The sequence below is a fragment of the Crocodylus siamensis genome, chromosome 9 (assembly GCF_052110815.1).
Source record: "Crocodylus siamensis isolate JL-2025a chromosome 9, ASM5211081v1, whole genome shotgun sequence".
Classification (NCBI taxonomy): Eukaryota; Metazoa; Chordata; order Crocodylia; family Crocodylidae; genus Crocodylus; species Crocodylus siamensis.
The window spans coordinates 39128210-39145407 of NC_143403.1; the positions used below are offsets into that span (position 1 = coordinate 39128210).

General features: G+C 47.4%; 1 protein-coding gene across 2 annotated transcripts in view; it reads left to right on the forward strand.

The window, feature by feature from the left end:
- The window catches only part of VAC14 (VAC14 component of PIKFYVE complex), a 199312-nt gene that overhangs the window by 13914 nt on the left and 168200 nt on the right, over positions 1–17198 (forward strand). For both annotated transcript variants that reach the window (XM_090063857.1, XM_090063855.1), the window contains exons 2-9: positions 2153–2303; positions 5524–5691; positions 6079–6141; positions 8245–8352; positions 9411–9520; positions 10233–10339; positions 14204–14338; positions 15196–15348. In XM_090063857.1, coding sequence (XP_089919983.1) covers positions 2153–2303; positions 5524–5691; positions 6079–6141; positions 8245–8352; positions 9411–9520; positions 10233–10339; positions 14204–14338; positions 15196–15348 — 995 coding nt within the window. The remainder of the gene's footprint in view (positions 1–2152; positions 2304–5523; positions 5692–6078; positions 6142–8244; positions 8353–9410; positions 9521–10232; positions 10340–14203; positions 14339–15195; positions 15349–17198) is intronic.

Sequence of the window (17198 nt, forward strand, 5' to 3'; positions counted from 1 at the left end):
CTCTGCAGCTTTCAGATACAAGTGCCAGCCTTCAGGTACTTGTGCTTGAAGGAAGCACCCACTTAAAATACTTCATCTTTATGTATCAACTCTTACATTAAAAGAGCAGTTTTTAGCTTTTCACCTCTATTTAACATCCAGTTAACCACCACCTGACACCAGCAAAATCTGTCCCTGGCAAGTGGAATTTATGCTAATCTTGTCCTAATTAGGCAAATCATTTCATTAGTCATAATTAGGCTAAGCAGTCACATTCCCCTCTAGCAAGCAACTTGGTTCATCCAAAGTGGAACTGCACATCTATAGAATAGACTTCAGAACTTGTGTAGAGGGCCCTTCTTCCCCGGACAGTCTGGAATTGATGCACACACTGGGCTGAACTGAGCATAGGACTAGTCTGAGTGTTTGAAGAGACTTTTTGCGGTGACCATGGGACAGATACCCCATAACTTGAAAAACCACATAAACTCTTAAACCAGTGCTCAAAAAGGCAGGACTCCTTTGCTTTAAGGCAATGCTTTTCAACTGGTGTGCCACAACACACTGAAGAGCTCTCTGGTGTGCTGTGAGAATTTTGGAGTAATGAGAAGAAAGTTCTCCAGCCATCTAGCACTAACAAATAAACTGCATTGATGCGATATTTGTAGAAGACTTGCTCGTGTTGGTTGTGGGGGGTGCGCAGTTCACAAGCCTCTGGATATATGCCGTGGGATTTTGCTGGGCAATGAGCTTGTAAATATGGAGATGGGGAATGCCTTAACAGGTGTGCCGCAGAAAAATTGTATTGATGTAAGTGTGCCTTGAGCTGGAAAAGGTTGGGAAACATTGCTTTAAGGGGTTATCCAAGAAAGCTCTGAATGGAGGTGGATTTCGTTACAAAGGCAAACACTTGGGCCTAGCTTGGGCTGATGGCTTGTGAGTGGGATGAACTACTTTTATCCTGGTGCTCAGGCTACATAGACTCTGCTTTCATCTCTGGTACAGTGTCTGCAGTGGGTGTCTTTTCACATTGATAAATGCTGAACCCCTGTTTCTAAGACCCTCCTGCTCTGGCAGTAAAATGCTGAAACAAAACTTCTACAGAGACTGCAGCTTCTAATAAAACTGGAGAGCTGCTGGCTTCCCTTTGGGTTTATAATGAAGGAACCTTCAGGCCAGGTCACAGGGGTGAGGGCCTGGCCCAGGGTGAGCTCCTACTCGTGATCTCAGTCCAGTTCTCAGCCTTCCTGAAGGCTATTGCAAAGCAGGCAGGGAGTGTGGGAGCTGAGTGCTCACAGGGAGCTGTGTGCACATGAATGTTCTTTTGGGGTCAGAACTGCCAATGTTTGGGGTTTGATTTTTCAGCTGAGCACTTTGCTGTTGATACTCAGCAGGCTAGATGCAATGATCTGTCCTTGGAGGGCTCAAGGATGACTGCAGAGTTGTTAACAGCAGTTTGAAGCTTGCAGGATGCATTGGATTTTAGGGGTCGTTAGAACAGTGGTTCTCAAGCAGGTTTCCATGGTACCCTGGGGTGCCACAGGATCCTTTCAGGGGTGCTGCAGCAGTGACAGCATCTCAGCTGAGACCACTGAGGTATAAGCCAAGGCAGAATGCCAGGGTGCTGTTAAGTTCAGGAAAATTATCATGTGGTGCCTTTTATCTAAAAAGGTGGTGAATCATCACTCTAGAGAGCTGGGTGTAGAGGGAGATGCTCTGGATGTGAAGGCCTGGATGAGGAGATGAGGTTTGTTTCTAGGAATGTTCCTCCCCCATAGAGGCGAGGCCTTGGGCTGACTTTCCATGCTGTTGGTTCAGGGTCATCCATGGCAAAACACTTGCCTGCTTTATGACAGGATTGAAATGGCACAGGGTGGGTAAAAAGAGAAATGGAGCTGAGGAGCTGGCAGTTAATTGTTTAGCTCCCTGCTTTGTTGGTAACTATAGGCTTTCACTTCCTGGTTCAAGTGAAACTGTTTGTAATGAAAGTTTCTTGTCCTGCCTACACTTCTTGGGGTGGTTTGTGGCATATGCTACTCAGTACATGAGTCTCTGGCTTGTACTGCTGAACTCTGTGCCATGTTCTGTGGGAGCAAGGATGCCAGCCGAGCACTCTGAGTTGGGTTGGGGGCACTTCTGTCCTACAGAACCTGAAGCTTTTCACTCTCCTCAGGTTAGTACGGGAGTTCGTGGCTCAGAGCAACACGACCCAGATCAAGCATGTGATCCAGATCTTGTCACAGGAGTTTGCACTTTCACAGCACCCTCACAGCAGGAAAGGGGGACTCATCGGCCTGGCAGCCTGCTCCATCGCCCTTGGCAAGGTAGGTGTCTGATTCCTAGACTGTGCTTGTCACCATAGGATGCGAGCGCCTGCTTCCTATGAGCCAACTTGGTGGAGAGTGCTTGGATCAGTGACTTCAGTTCCCACGAAGAGGCCACTGAAGCACTAAATGCTTACCCTCATGAGAAGGATCAGTGCCTCCTAGCCCTGTTCTGCTTAACTGAAACAGTCTTAACTCCAGCTGCTAAATCTTAGCTGCAGGAAAAAGAATTAAAAATTAACCCTGGTGCTACGCTGAGAATAGAGATGAGCAGGGGTATAATGAACTAGGCTAATGAGACTGAAGTCTGTCCATGTTCAAACAGTCAGCAGAAGTTAATCTTCTTATGAGATGCTCAAGGCCAAAGTCTTTAAGTATGCCAAATGCTTGAGAGGGAGCACTGGTTCTGGGTGCTTAGTAGATAACCTGGCACTGTCTTGGCACTCAAGGATGCTGCAGGGGGAAGTCATTTTCATCTTTATATGCTTAGTGGAAAACATGGCCCTATGCTCTGCAGTGCCACAGCACATGGTACCTTATTTTAGCACAGATGGGATTTTTAACTAGACTGAAGTATGGTCATAATATAGCTCCATCCCGGTGAGAGGCCTAAAGCATTCTGGGCCTCAGTTGTTTTTACAGAGACCCCCCTATATAAACTCAGTTTTAGACAGCCTTTTGCAGCATCTACCACACATGCCTGTCTATCTGGCTGAGACCCTCCTGTGACATTTGGCTACAAAGCAAAACTAGCTGATCTGAAATGAGGAGCTACTGTCAATTACTTCTTTCTTCACTTTCCCCTTGAAAGCACTGAGTAAAGCCTGCAGGACTGGGCCAGGAGCTGTTTGGTGAAGCAGCAGTTTTGAGCATAAAGAGCCAGATCCACACTCTGAAGTCACAGCAGCCTTTTAATGGGTTGTATGTTTAAATATTGAGGATGACTGGGTGGGAGAGCTGGGGAGTAGAGGGGAGGCACCCCTAGACTGTGTCTATAGCATTTTGTTTATTATCCACTTGTGCCACTGTCAGAGACAGGATAATGGGCTAGATGGACCATTGGTCTGACCCAGGATGGCACTTCTCAAAGCATTTCACTCCATACAGTAGCACACTACACTCTATTAACAAGCATCCCTGTTTGCAATGACATGCAGGTGGATTTTAATTCTTTTAATTTCCCTTTACTGAGACAGTGAATCACTATAATCAGCTAAACCTATTGGATGCACTGGAAAGGAGTTCTTGCTATGTTAGTTCTGAGGCAAATTTTTTAGGGACCCCACGGGATGGCTAGAATACCCTGGTGGACCACATCTGGCCAGTGGGCTGTATTTTTCCTGCCCCTGGTGTATGGGGTGCCTTCCCCCCTCATAGCACACAGCCCCTGCTGCTGGTGGGAGCTGCAGGCAGGAGACCCTTGGGGTGCTCCCAGCCCATTGTAGGCAGAGCCCCCCCGGGGGTGCATGGCTCCAACTGAATCTCGAGAGCTGCATATGGTGGCACAGAGCTGGCCCAGCCCAGCCCACTGGCACGTACCTTTGAACCAGACTGGGCTGGATCTGTGCCAGCACGTGGGGCTCCTGACACTGCAGGCAAGAGCTGTGTGCTATCGGGCTAGCTCTGTGCCTCCATGTGAGCTTCTAACACCAGCAGGAAGCTGCATATGGAGGCAGAGAGCCTGCCCGGCCCAATGGAGTGCAACTCCCCTCAGCTCCCGGACTGCATGCCATTGGGCTGGGCAGGCTCCTTGCCTCCACATGTGGCTTCCTACTGCAGTGCTAGACACTCTCTGTGGAGATATGGAGCCTGCCTGGCCCAATGGCACATGGCCCCCACCTGCACTGCCAGGAGCCCCATGTGCTGGCACAGAGCCAGCATGGTCTGGTTTGAAGGCACACGCTAGTGGGCTGGGCCAACTGGCTCTGCCACCATATGCAGCTCCTTGGATTCAACTGGAGCTATGCACACCCAGGGACCTCTGCTTGCAGCGGGCCAGGAGTGCCCCAAGAGCCTGCTCCTGCTGCTGCTTCCGCCACCAGCAGGAACTGCATTGGGGGTGCAGGGATGCGGCTGCCCCTTCCCCTCTCTCTCCCCCCCAAATATATGAGAGTAAGACTTCATTTTAAGATGCTATGTAATCAAGCCTGCCTGAGAATCGCTTGAAAAACACTGCAGAAGACTTAACTTCAGTAGGAATGTTTATTCTGTTGAATGTTTACCCTATTGGCAAGACTGTATGTACTGGTATGAAGGGTCTTTCGATGGGAACTTGTTTCTGACTCGGCTGCATTGGCCTTTATGGCACACATTAGTCATTCCCAGGTGTCTTCAGAAAGTGGCACAAGTCATTTTCACGGGGTGGGTGGGAATCTCTTGGGGAGGATGAATGGAAGGAAATAGTTTTCATTATGACATGTACCATCAGCTTTTTTGGAGATGTTTAGAGAGAATTTGACTAAAATAAATGAAAATTACTTCAGAAATTACTTGCGAATCTCATGACCCTGGGCCCCCAGTACTTGCAGTAGATGCCTTCTCAAAATGATCTCTCTGCTTGGTCAGACATGGCATCTATATGGGAGCGATGGTCAGATATACCAGTAGGGTAACATCAGGGGGCTGGTTACTCAGAACCCAGTGTGGCGCAAAGGCCAACATGTGGAACAGTATTTCCCTCAGCCTAGCTTTACATTTGGTTTGAATTACAAGTGGAGCTAGTTGTTTGATCTCCCCTGAACTCAAAATTGGATTTCAACTATGTGGTCTCCTCTGATGGAGCCAGTATCTCTTGAAGTCTCTCTCTTCAGGAATTACCCTGTTTATGTTCTGAAGACATCTCAAGCCTTTGTCTGTTCATGGATTGTTTCCAAGTGTGCTGTTTAAAGGCAGTTGTAAGGATGGCAACATCCTTATTTGGAGGCCAAAGTGACATGCAATCAGTTCAAGAGATGTAGCAAAGGTTTCCTGTGTTGGAGGCTCACAGCTTGTAGCCAATCAAAGGCTTTCACAGGACTAAATCTGATGGCACCCTCTGAACTGTAAATCATAGTAATGTAAGTTTGGGCCAGGCTGTGTCATCTACATGCACCTGGAAGAGCTGCTAGCTGAAGCATGTTTACCTTTTATCATGTTTGTGCCATGATGGACCACAAAAAGCCTACCTCTTCCAGCTGTCTGCGAGCACTGGCTCTGAGACCCTCTCTTGTCTTGCCCCCAGGACTCTGGGTTGTACTTGAAGGAGCTGATAGAGCCAGTGCTGACGTGCTTCAATGATGCTGACAGCCGTTTGCGGTATTATGCCTGTGAGGCCCTGTACAACATTGTCAAGGTGGCCCGGGGCTCTGTCCTGCCTCACTTCAATGTGCTGTTTGATGGCCTAAGCAAGGTAAGAAGCTTTGTCAATGTGCCTCCTCCCCACCCCAACTGAGAGTAGCTTCAGGTGAGTACAGTTAGCAGGAACATCTGCAGGCCTATGGTTCTTATAAGATGACATCTTCTCATGCCTGGGGGGCCTTTCACTCGAGCTCTGTCCACTTGCATGTGTCTCTCTTCAGTTGGTTCCTGCAGACTCATTCATCTTCTAGACTGAAATGAAGCTGCCAACAAGTGACTAAGCTGAGCAATCATTGCAGGCATCTGATATTTGTTCTTTGCCATTTGGCTTTTCCATAGCTATCTGGGACATGATGGCAGCACAGCCCAAGTGCACAATGTGTACGTGTCTTCCCTAGAGCCCACATTGACTTGACTCTCTCGTTTTTGTGAATTGCAGCTTGCTGCCGATCCAGACCCAAATGTAAAGAGTGGCTCGGAACTACTGGACCGGTTGCTCAAGGTACTGTTAGCTGATTACCTTGGGGGTCTTTTCGGAGGCCTTTTGTGGAGTGAGAGGGTGTGTTGTTTTATATATATTTGGGTGGGTCTGCATTGCAAAATACACTTTTTGTGTGCTTATGCTTGCCCAGCCTGCCTGTGAGGACCTGCATTGCTGACTTGGCTCACCCCTTACCTGTATAGGTGCATCTTGCTAAGGATGCATCATTTCTGTGAGGCTGTATCAGCTGGTGCTGCCATGTGACTGTTGCCAGACTTGCTGTAAGCCATCCCGAGCTTTTTGCAAAGGGTGGCATGTACATTGCGTACATAAATCCTGGACCCTTCCTGTTTGGCTGGGGCTCTCTGGGAGAGCTTCCTGGTGCTAAAATTTCTAATGTCTGAGGAGCATGTTGCTGGGTTTTTGGTTTTGGCCATGTTGGTCTAAGGACATAGGCAGGCAAGGTTCTTTGAGTAGATGTGATATATTTTCTATTAGATCAACTGAGTAGTTGGAAAAAAGTTCTTGGTCAGCTTTCGGGCGCAGTCACGCTTCTTTAGGCACAGGGAGTCTCCGCTGTTCTGAGACTCCAAGGAATGAAAGAAGCTAAAAGTGAAGAGAAGCCCTGCTTTCACTTCCTCCTCCTTCCCTGTTCTATCTTGTTTTTCTTGTTTAGATTCACACTGACACCCTGTCACACTTTTAGCTTCTCTCATTCCTTGGAGTCTCAGAACAGCAGAGACTTCCTGTGCCTGAAGAAGGGTAACTGCACAAAAAAGTTTGCTAAGATCTTTTTTCCAACTGCTCAGTTGGTCTAATAAAAAAAAAATAATCACATCTACTCAAAGAATCTTGCCTAAGGAACATGTGAATGGTTTGAAGGAGTAGCTGACTTGAACACAGTGATAGGCGAGTGGTCATTAAATGCTTCTTGGTGGGCTTGGCCCCACAATAGAATGCCCAGGCCAGGTTTGGCAGGATCATGAAGCTGTTTCCCCTCCAAGATGCAGAGTGATATCTCTCCCTCTTTCACTTCTCTCCTGTTGGCTCCTTAGGTAGGTAAGTGAATGTGCTGTCTCTGAAGAGCAGAGCAGTCCTCTCTTGTAAGAGCCTTTCATTCTAGTTCCTGCTCTATGTGCAATGTAATTGTTGTCTTGCAAGCCTCCAGCCACTCCCAGTTCTTCCTCCTCACTCCTCTGGGTAAATGGATCTTTGCCAGCCCCCTGCTCTGCTGCCAAATGCCAGCTCAGCACCTGTACTCTGTCCTGTGAACAGCAAGATACAGAGGTTCCTTCAGAGCTACCTACTTTGTGAGGAGTCTGTCCATACTCATGCATTCTCCTTTGCAGTGTCAGGGGAAGGTGCCAAGGGATTCACTGCCGAAGGAGGGCATAGTCAGGTACTTCAGAAGAACTTAAAAAGAACCTGGTAATGGTATGGCCATCAACACCTAGTTACATAGAAGGCTGGTTCTGTCACATGCTATTGGCATATTTGCTGATCAGTGCCTGCACAAATAAATCTCTTCTGTTTAGTATTGCATCATTGGACTGGTTCGTTATGAAAGAAAGTCTGTCTTTTTCTGCAGTACCAGGTATCAGCCACTGTCAACTGAACGTCTAGTAGATTGTGTCTTGATTCACAGCTGTCCAACTTTTGGACTGTGAAGGGCTGCATGTCCTCTAGGCCACAGTCCCCAGGCCACATGCTGCACAAAGCCACACACAGTGGGAGTGACCCTTCTGGTTTCTACCCGACCTCCAGCAGCCCAGGCAGCCTGGCTCTCAAAAGAGAGGTGAGAAGTAGCCTCCTGAATTCAGGAGTGAGAGCCCAGAGCTCCCGGACTGTCATCACACCTGGAGCATTAACCCCAGGTGGGCCACCAGTTGGACAGCCCTATCCTAATTGATCAGTCAGTGTTCCTTTGGCCTGAGGGCCAACTGCTGTGAGATCTTGCCTGTTCCTGGCACTGGATAATTTGCTGGTGGCTTGTTGATTTCTCAAATATCCTCTTAATCCCCCTCTTCCTACACTGGAGGCTGGGGCTAGCTGCTGATAGTGCTTCTATAGGCTGAGTGCTGGCATGTGCTGTCTTAACATCTAGCAATTCTGTTGACTTTGTAGGACATTGTGACTGAGAGTAACAAGTTTGATCTGGTGAGCTTCATTCCCCTGCTGCGGGAGCGGATTTATTCAAACAACCAATATGCACGGCAGTTCATCATATCCTGGGTAGGTACATGTGGCATAACGCTTGTGCCAGCTTCTCTGCTGCCAGGGCTCAATCAAGTGCATAGGTTGCTATATCTTAGGGCTGTCAACCTCTCAGCTGCCCTCAGGTTATCATGGAAATTCTCACACAGACCCTGGCAGCTCTGGTTACATATAGCTGGAGTTTTAGTTTGTAGTATGCCTATCATCCAAGTATCTATGCCAGTGGTCCAACCTTTTTGGATGCAAGGTACCCCACACTGGACTCAAGGTACCCCTCCATAACTTGAGTGGCATCCAATTTCAAATACAAATTTATGTATTTCAGTGCTTACTTCCTTACACAGAGTTTCAGCAGTAAGGCTGGAAAATTGTCCAGACAGACAGAAGCCTTAGCCTGACTTATCTGCTTATCTCCTCACACCATGCAGCACCCTTCAAAGGATCTGGTGGTATCCAGGGTGCCCTGGCACCCTGGTTGAGAATCTCTGATCTAGGCACCTGTCAGGAACTGGCAGTTAAGATGCACAGCCTTTGTGTGCGCAGATGAATAAATTAACTTGAACTACTTGCAAACCAGCAATTCCTCCAGCCCTGCTCATCCTTTTATGTTGAGTCATTGGGTGTTTCCTGCAGTTGGCCATGGAGGCTGTGTAATTGTTCCCCAGTCCCCTTACTAATTGCATATAGAATTGTGGAAGGAAGATAGTTAGCATTTTGCCCAAGAGGTCTGTACACTCAGAGTAACAGAACTTAACAGGCCTTTCAGTGCCTTCGGGTTAGGTAAGTGTCCCCCTGTTAATAGGGGAAGGTTTGTGGAGGGCCTAGGATTTGGTAGCACTTGGGCTTGGAGCCAGAGCATTTTCAACTGCTGATTTGGTTGCCTAGTGCACTAAGCAACCACCGCGTTGCTCTGAGGCACACGTACTCTTCACATTGCCACTCACTGTAGTCCAGGTTTACGTACCCCTCCCCTTCTCACTAAATAGGCATGCGTTGATTGGTTTATTTAGCTTCTAGTCTTCCCTGCAGCTCTCAAGGACTTTTTCTTTGTCTGTCTTGATTCTTCTCTGAGTTAGATCCTAGTGCTAGAGTCTGTACCTGACATCAATCTTCTGGATTACCTGCCAGAGATCCTGGATGGCCTCTTCCAGATCCTGGGAGACAACAGCAAAGAGATACGGAAAATGTGAGTCTAGAGGAGCAGCACTTGGGTGAATGGGCATCTCGTACCAAGCCCATGCTGAAATAAGCTGTGCTTTCCTGGGCTGGTGATGTCTGTTCAAGTGGATGCTACTTGACAAGGAGTCAGGTAGAGAAGTAGCTTGCTGAGATTCTCTCGTCTCCAGCTGGTACCTTTCTGGGTTTAGCATCTGGCAGTATGAGTTTGTCTACAGCTGTCTCCCTGCATACATCACTTGGTTGAGTGCTGATGTGTTGAAAAAGTTGTTGGAAATAAGATGCCCCATTATAGCATGGCATGACAACTACCAGTCTTCATTCTGCAGGGGGAAACTAGAAGTGACCATTCTTATACCTGCAGCATATGGGTGTCAGTTAATGCTTGAGAGAGCTGCCGATGCTTCAGCTAGAGGGGATGTAGTTGCTTTGTGTAGTTAATGTGAACTGTGGTGTGGCTGCTCTCACATGAGGAGTTCCTTCAAGCACAGATATCTCAAGTCGGCTCCAAAGAGAACCTGTAATGTAGTAAAATGAGCACACTGTTTGTCAGGATGAGTGCTTACCACTGCTAGTGCAGGGGACTGCTGTAGCTTGTCTGTCAGTGAGGCTTTACATGCGTGATGGGTGAAGCCTTTGCTCATTGATTTCAGGAGGTTGGCCCATGTAGTCCTCTGTTTTTGTAGAGCAAGATAACCTTTGAATGTCCTTTTTTCTTGCAGGTGTGAAGTGGCACTTGGGGAATTCCTTAAGGAGATCAAGAAGAATCCCTCCAGTGTCAAATTTGCAGAGATGGCCAATATTCTAGTGATTCACTGTCAGGCCTCTGGTGAGTGTGTGAAATGAAGCCTGGGAAATGGAATCAGTACTGCAACAAAACCTCTGATTCAAGACTAGAGTCTGTTAACACTTTAGAGACCTCTGTTTTGTTCTCCTTTCCAGTTTTCCTTCTACCAAAGAAGACTAAAAACCCAAGCAATAGCAAAACAGTGGGGCCGGGACATGACTTGCTCATGGTCTAGCACCAGGTCTTGCCTGGGAGGTAACATGTATTTTATAAAGGAAATGAGCTTTCTTATTAAAGGCTTAGAAATTCTCTTGTCCTGGGAATTTGCTGCCTTATGGAAATGACAGTGTCCTGTGGAAATGATTTGATTAAGACCAGAGGAGAATGGGTTTCACAGTGACACTGGAACCCATAGTTCAGTACTGTATGTGCCAGGTTCCATCTGTCTGCAAACTGAAATCCATGAGGGCTTGCCCATTTACTTCAGTAGGTGCAGGGTGCATCCCCAACAGAGTCCTTTTGGAGCTGCTTCTTCACTGATTCAGTAATAGAACCTCATGATAATTCGTTCATCCATCTATTAGATTGAGGAGTACTACTTGTCTCAGTATGATACTTGGTGAATCGCATTGTTTCCATAGCCCCTTCCACCCAAGCATCAAGTAGTAGAGTGGCAGAAGCAGAAAAGCAGCCTGATATTGTGCTATGATAGCATCACAAACTTTTGCTTCTCTGGAGGTGGCTGTTAACTGTTCCTGCAACAATCTGAGACTTTTCAAATTCAGATGCTGATCTCTTCTCTGGTGAGAAGTTCTGCTGCTTGTCCTATCAGGAGGATCTCATACTTGGCAAAATGCCTCTGCTCAAACAGGTTCTTCCTTGATTTATTAGACTGAAAGATTTTGAAGTCACATGCATGAAACCCTGCTGAGAGGTGTGAATGGGCAGGTGTCAGAAGGCTTCAAGCAATGCATATCTAAGCAAGTTGGTGTGACTTCCTGAGTGGGCTGCAGTTCTCCAGAGCCTTCCATGCTGTTACGCCTACACATTATTGCTGCTTACGCTGTTGCTGATCCATTACACTGGAAATGCAGTTCAACTACAGGCTGGAGAACTCCCTTCTTGTCAATACAGAGGGAAAAGGATCTTGGAGTCATCACTGACTCCAAGATGAACATGGGCCGGCAGTGTGGGGATGCAGTCAGGAAGGCCAACCGTACTTTGTCATGCATCCACAGATGCATCTCAAGCAGGTCCAAGGAGGTGATCCTCCCCCTCTATGCGGCACTGGTCAGGCCGCAGCTGGAGTACTGCATCCAGTTCTGGGCGCCGCGCTTCAAGAGGGATGTGGACAACATGGAGAGGGTCCAGAGGAGGCCACTCGCTTGGTCAGGAGGCAGCAGGGCAGGCCCTACAAGGAGAGGCTACGGGACCTGAACCTGTTCAGCCTCCACAAGAGAAGGCTGAAGGGGGATCTCGTGGCCTGTTACAAACTAGTCAGGGGGGATCAGCAGGCATTGGGGAAGTCCCTGTTCCCCCGAGCACTGCCAGGAGTGACCAGGAATAACGGTCACAAGCTGGCAGAGGGTAGATTTAGGCTAGATATCAGGAGGCGCTATTTCACAGTCAGGGTGGCTAGGATCTGGAACCAACTTCCAAGAGAAGTGGTGCAGGCTCCTATCCTGGGGGTCTTTAAGAGGAGGTTAGATAAACACCTTGCTGGGGTCGTTTGACCCCAGTACTCTTTCCTGCCGTGGCAGGGCATGGGACTAGATGATCTACTCAGGTCCCTTCCGACCCTAGAAACTATGAAACTCTGCTATCAAACAGGTGGTTGTCTTTAGAACTTGAGGGTAGGAGAATTCAGCTGGAGCTCAGCACCTTTACCAGTAAAACCCCTATATATGGATTTAGGTATTCTGGTGTTTGAAAGTTTAGAGCCCCCAGTTGCCTCTGGTGTTTCTGTAGTGTCCAGAGATGTCACAGCCCACTCTGTGGCAAAGTGCCATCCTGTGGATTCTACAGATACCTGCTGGGCAATCGCCTTCACAGGGGAATGGACACATGTTATGTTGGGGACTGTCTGAGAAAGGTCTTGTCTACGCGTAAGTTATGCTGATTCAACTTAAATCACTTGAACAGTGTAATTGATTGAATTGTGTATAGGCCCCTGCATGGGCAAATTTATTTCAATTTAACTGTGTATCTGTTTTAAACTGCTTGTGAATTCACTAACATTGGCTAAGCCTGTAAGCCGGGTCCAACTTAATGGGATGTTCCAGCATAGTTGTACCTGTTCAGTCCAATTGATACTAACATGAAATAATGCTTATAGCTAAACTGATATAATTGTGGAGACCAGGCCTTAGAAACCAGCCTGGTTTTATCAATTTATTGCTGTAGCAATTTGGGGCTTTCCTTCCCTGCATTTTGAAGAGTGTTGCTATGTCTTTCTGTGTCCTTTCTTGGGATTTACCCCAACTGCAGCAAGACACTGCTGTGGCTGCACTGATGTAGTGAAACACAAGAGGAAACAGGATAATCTAAGGCCTGGCTTGCTGTATTGCAGCTTACCTGGGTTTTAAACTAAGGTTTGTTCCCCCTATGTCAATAGAGGCTTTTTCTGCCTATGCTAATGTTCACACATGAGTCCCAGCACAGAGGATGCTGCAGTCTAAAAGTCCCTGGCTGGCACATGCCATGTAAATACAAGCACTTACTTTTCTCTTGGCTCTTGTGGACATGGAGAGCACCTGGATGTGACCCAATGCAGTAACTGTTTGCCTAAGTCTTCAGGCGGGTACCTGGGACACCTGCTTTATCAAGTGGAGTATAAACAATATAAGACCTGCGCTCCTTCCCCTGTGCTGGGTGGGGGCTGACTTGGGTTGTGTGAGCCTTTACTATGGAGGCTGCTTAGTTGTGTAAGGCCCCCTCTACAAGTGCAGCTAAAGGCATGACAATTGTGGGATTGTGCATTAGATCCCATCATGCCTTATTGCCAGTGCAGTGAAAGCCTAGTCTCAGGCTCCCCCTGCAACAGCAAGAAACAGGTTCCCACATCTGGGAGTCTCATGCACCCCAGTACAGGAAACCCCTGGGTCAGGGGGAATTGCTATAGCACCAGTCCTTCAGCCCTGAGGGTTTCCCACATCCCTGGGGTGGCTGGGATCACTCCTGTGGCAGTCTTCTGCCCCAGGGGTTTCATGCACCACACAGCCCTAGCTGTGATCCCCAGGGCCTGGGAGTTTCACGCATCCCCCCCATGCCAGGGGGTTGTGGCTGCCTTGATCCACAAAGTCTGAGGGTTTTATGCTGGGCGTCTGGGATTTGGCATCTGGGCATTTTTCCCCTGCATCTGGGAGCCCTGTCAGCTGGCAGGGCTCCAAGCTGCAGGGGAGACCCTGCTCTACATCTGTAAATTAAAGCTCAATAGCAGCCAGCTATTAAGTTAGTAGAGTACTAACTTTATACCTGGCTGGAGCTTTTTGTTGTATGATAGCTATTTTGCACGTGTAGCTGGTCTCCAGGTAATTGTGCAATTAACCAGGTAATTGTGCAATACCTGTAATGTCTGGGTCCTAAGTACCAGTTAGAAACTTTATCTAAATGCCTACTGATGTCAGACTGTCCTCAGTAATTTAGTTTGCCTGGAAACTTTGAAGCCTAATGATTATAATAAAGTGTTCATTTGATCTCACTGCTGTCATCAAACAACCTTCAGTTACTCTGCGATTCTGGGGGAAAGGAGTCTGAGGTGAGCACCCCACACTCCTCTCTCTTCATAGCAGGATGACACCTTGCTTCTTCTGTTTTCTGGTTTCATGCATGTAAGCATGTGGTGATTTGAACAGTAGGGAGCAGTCTGCCTCTTCCTCACCTCTTCCTTTGGTCCATGTCTCTTAGATGACCTGATACAGCTGACAGCCATGTGTTGGATGAGGGAGTTCATCCAGCTTGCTGGCCGGGTGATGCTGCCCTACTCCTCTGGGATCCTGACTGCAGTTCTGCCATGTCTATCCTATGATGACCGCAAGAAGAGTATCCTTGCTACCCAGATCGGGCCAGCAGAGGCTGCTGTCAACTTCCAGTGTTGTTCCCTTCCCTCAATTGTCTGTTCTTCAAGCACAGATTGCTGTGTACCAGCATTTAGGGTGATACTGGTAAAGCTCCTTGAAGAGCTGCTTTTGGCTTTCTAGGTTTGGGGAAGGGAGGGACAGTTTTGGGGTAGAAATGAGTCGTGGTGTCCAAGATGACTGATTTTCTTCCTTCGTGCCTAGGTATCGCAGGCAGACTTGTGGAAAGATAAAGAACAAATGTTTGAGGCTGAAGCTGGGGAGGAAGCAAGTCACTTGCTGCATTTGTAATGGGGCCACTGCTGGCCCTTGATACTAGTCAGTGGTAGTTAGCATAGAAACACTGCTGCTCTAGGGGCAGTAGGACACAAGTGTATGAATAGTCCATTCCTCTACTGAAGCTGGCTTTCCTCAGAAGTGTGAGCTGCCCAGTGCACTTCATCAGACATTCATTATGTCTTTATGGGATGTTAACTACTTTAATGTGAGCACTGGCTGCTCCTGGTACAGATTTAGCAGGTACACTTCCAGCTTATGCCCTTGTGGTATGTGGGGGGGATGAGTTTGCAGAGGAGCAGCTAGTTGAAACCAAGGGTTGCTGGGGTGGGACACCAAGGATTCACTGTTGTTCCTCCTCTCATCCCTGTCCTAGATAATCAGTGCCCAAAAGGTTCTTGGTCCATCTGGCAGAACACCAGAGTGACTGACCCAGGAGAAGGGCAGGTGGTTCTGTGTTGTGGATAACTACTATAGGTTCATCCAGTGTGCTGCACTGAGTACACATCCTTGAGTCAAAATGCTCCTTACATCCTCTCTGTCCAGACATCAAAGAGGTGGCCAATGTGTGTAACCAGAGCCTGATGAAGCTTGTCATCCCAGAAGATGATGAAACAGATGAAGCCAAGCAATCCATGAGCCTGCAAACAGAAGCCAACTCAGAGGAGTCTCTCTCCAAGCCTGAGGTGCCCTCCAGTGGTGAGTTTCTTTTTATCCGGGCTTGGGCAAGGGCTAGATAATTAACCTTTTGGTACTTCCTTGACCTGGTTTGCCAGGGCTGCTTCTGAAGAGTGACACTGAGTGGGACCTTAGTGCACTCTCAGGAGGAATGTTGGGCTTTTAGGTAAAACACCTACTAAGTACAAAATGAATGCCTTCATTGTTTTGCTGAGCTGAGAGACAACAGGAAAGATGATCCATCTAAAGAAATTGAGCCTGTTTTCTTCTTACTGGATTTGGTCCCTTTGTAGTCGAGTAGGCTGAATGCAAGAAAAAAAATTAGGTTTTCTTGCGCTTGAAGTGCTCTTTCACAACTTTGCCTTCAGCCAAAAACTCCAGGTGCTTTTGATGTTTGTACAGCACCCAGCCCAATCAGCAGCCAGTCCAGATTGGGTCCAAGCACTATCCTAATGCAAATAACTAGTGGTGTAGAGAGTAATAACTTGCCAGGTCATTAAAAGGAGCAGTTTATGCTCAACAGTCCCTGCCCTGAAGAGTTAAGTCAAATAGCTACAATGCAGTTGTAGCCTGTGGAAGCTGCTCCTGAATTTTCTTAATGGTTGTGGAATAACTTCACATTTTACTTCTCTGACTTTCTCATGCTGGTATATAATTAACATATAGTCTAAAACATGATTCTTACTTTGCACTTTGGTCAAAGTGGTCATTGCACTGGGTTGCATAGATTAATGGTCTATGCAACCCAAGTAGTAAGCATGTCTATATGTAAATGTGTTTCCAGACTTCACCACCTGCCAGCCGTTGGGACATTTAACAGTAATATGACACCTGGAAAATCAGGAAGACCCTTTTTATCCAGTTAATTTTGTGCATCTAACAGTATGCGGAATGTGAATCTGTTTGGGCTGCAGCTAGGAGCCCAGCATGCTGTGATATACAAACCCAGAACAAAGCTGCTGCAAAGAGCTTCCAGTCTAGTTTTGTGGCTTGTCCCTGATCAGTTGTATGATCATTCATGCAGCAACAGGGACATTAATTTTTCTTAAGGGAAATGAAACTGTGGAGCACCTTAAACTGGCAGGGGCTTCAAGGGCAAGACCAGATGCCTGAAAATGAGCTTTTCAAAAAATGGCTTAGATCTCAAATGTACAACACCTCAGTCTGGTTCTTATCAGCCTGTTCAGGGCTGTGCTGGTTTTGCTTTCTGTAAATAGGTGCATGCTACAATCTTGCCATCACTTCTCACACAACTGCCCCTTACCTATAGAGCCTTCAGTATGGACGTTTCAGAGTACACTACTGCTAGCATTGAGGAAGCCTGACAGTGCCCTCTCAGTATGGGGGTATCTCTATTTTTGGAGTGGAGGTGGGGGGAGGAAAGCAAAAGGGTTATCCCAGATTCGTAGTCAGGGACAGGTTCTGGGACCAAACACAAGAATCTGTTTCCTTGTGGTTAGAACAGGTAACATGCTGGCCCAGGCCTGTTTCACAGTTGGCAGAACTGATTTTCAGAGTTGAAATGCCCAGGCCCAGTTACCCCAACATTTAGAAATTAAAACCCATCTCTTGGAGTGCACCACTAAGCTAAGGCCCTGGGCATCAAGTCTAATGCACCGAAGCGTGGGGTTCAAGCTTGAACTTCAGATGAATCTCTTTTGTACCCAGCATGGCTTCCTACCTCCAGAGGCATCTGGTATTGATTCACAGTTTTTTTTTTTCATATTTGAGAGTCATGGCTATTGATAGTTTTATATTTGCTATCCATTCTTCCAAGTATTTTATACTCTTGTTATGATTCCCTAGTGGTGTGTGGAGAAACAGTTGATCAAAGGAAACTTTACTGTACTTCTTTGTAATGCAGCCACACA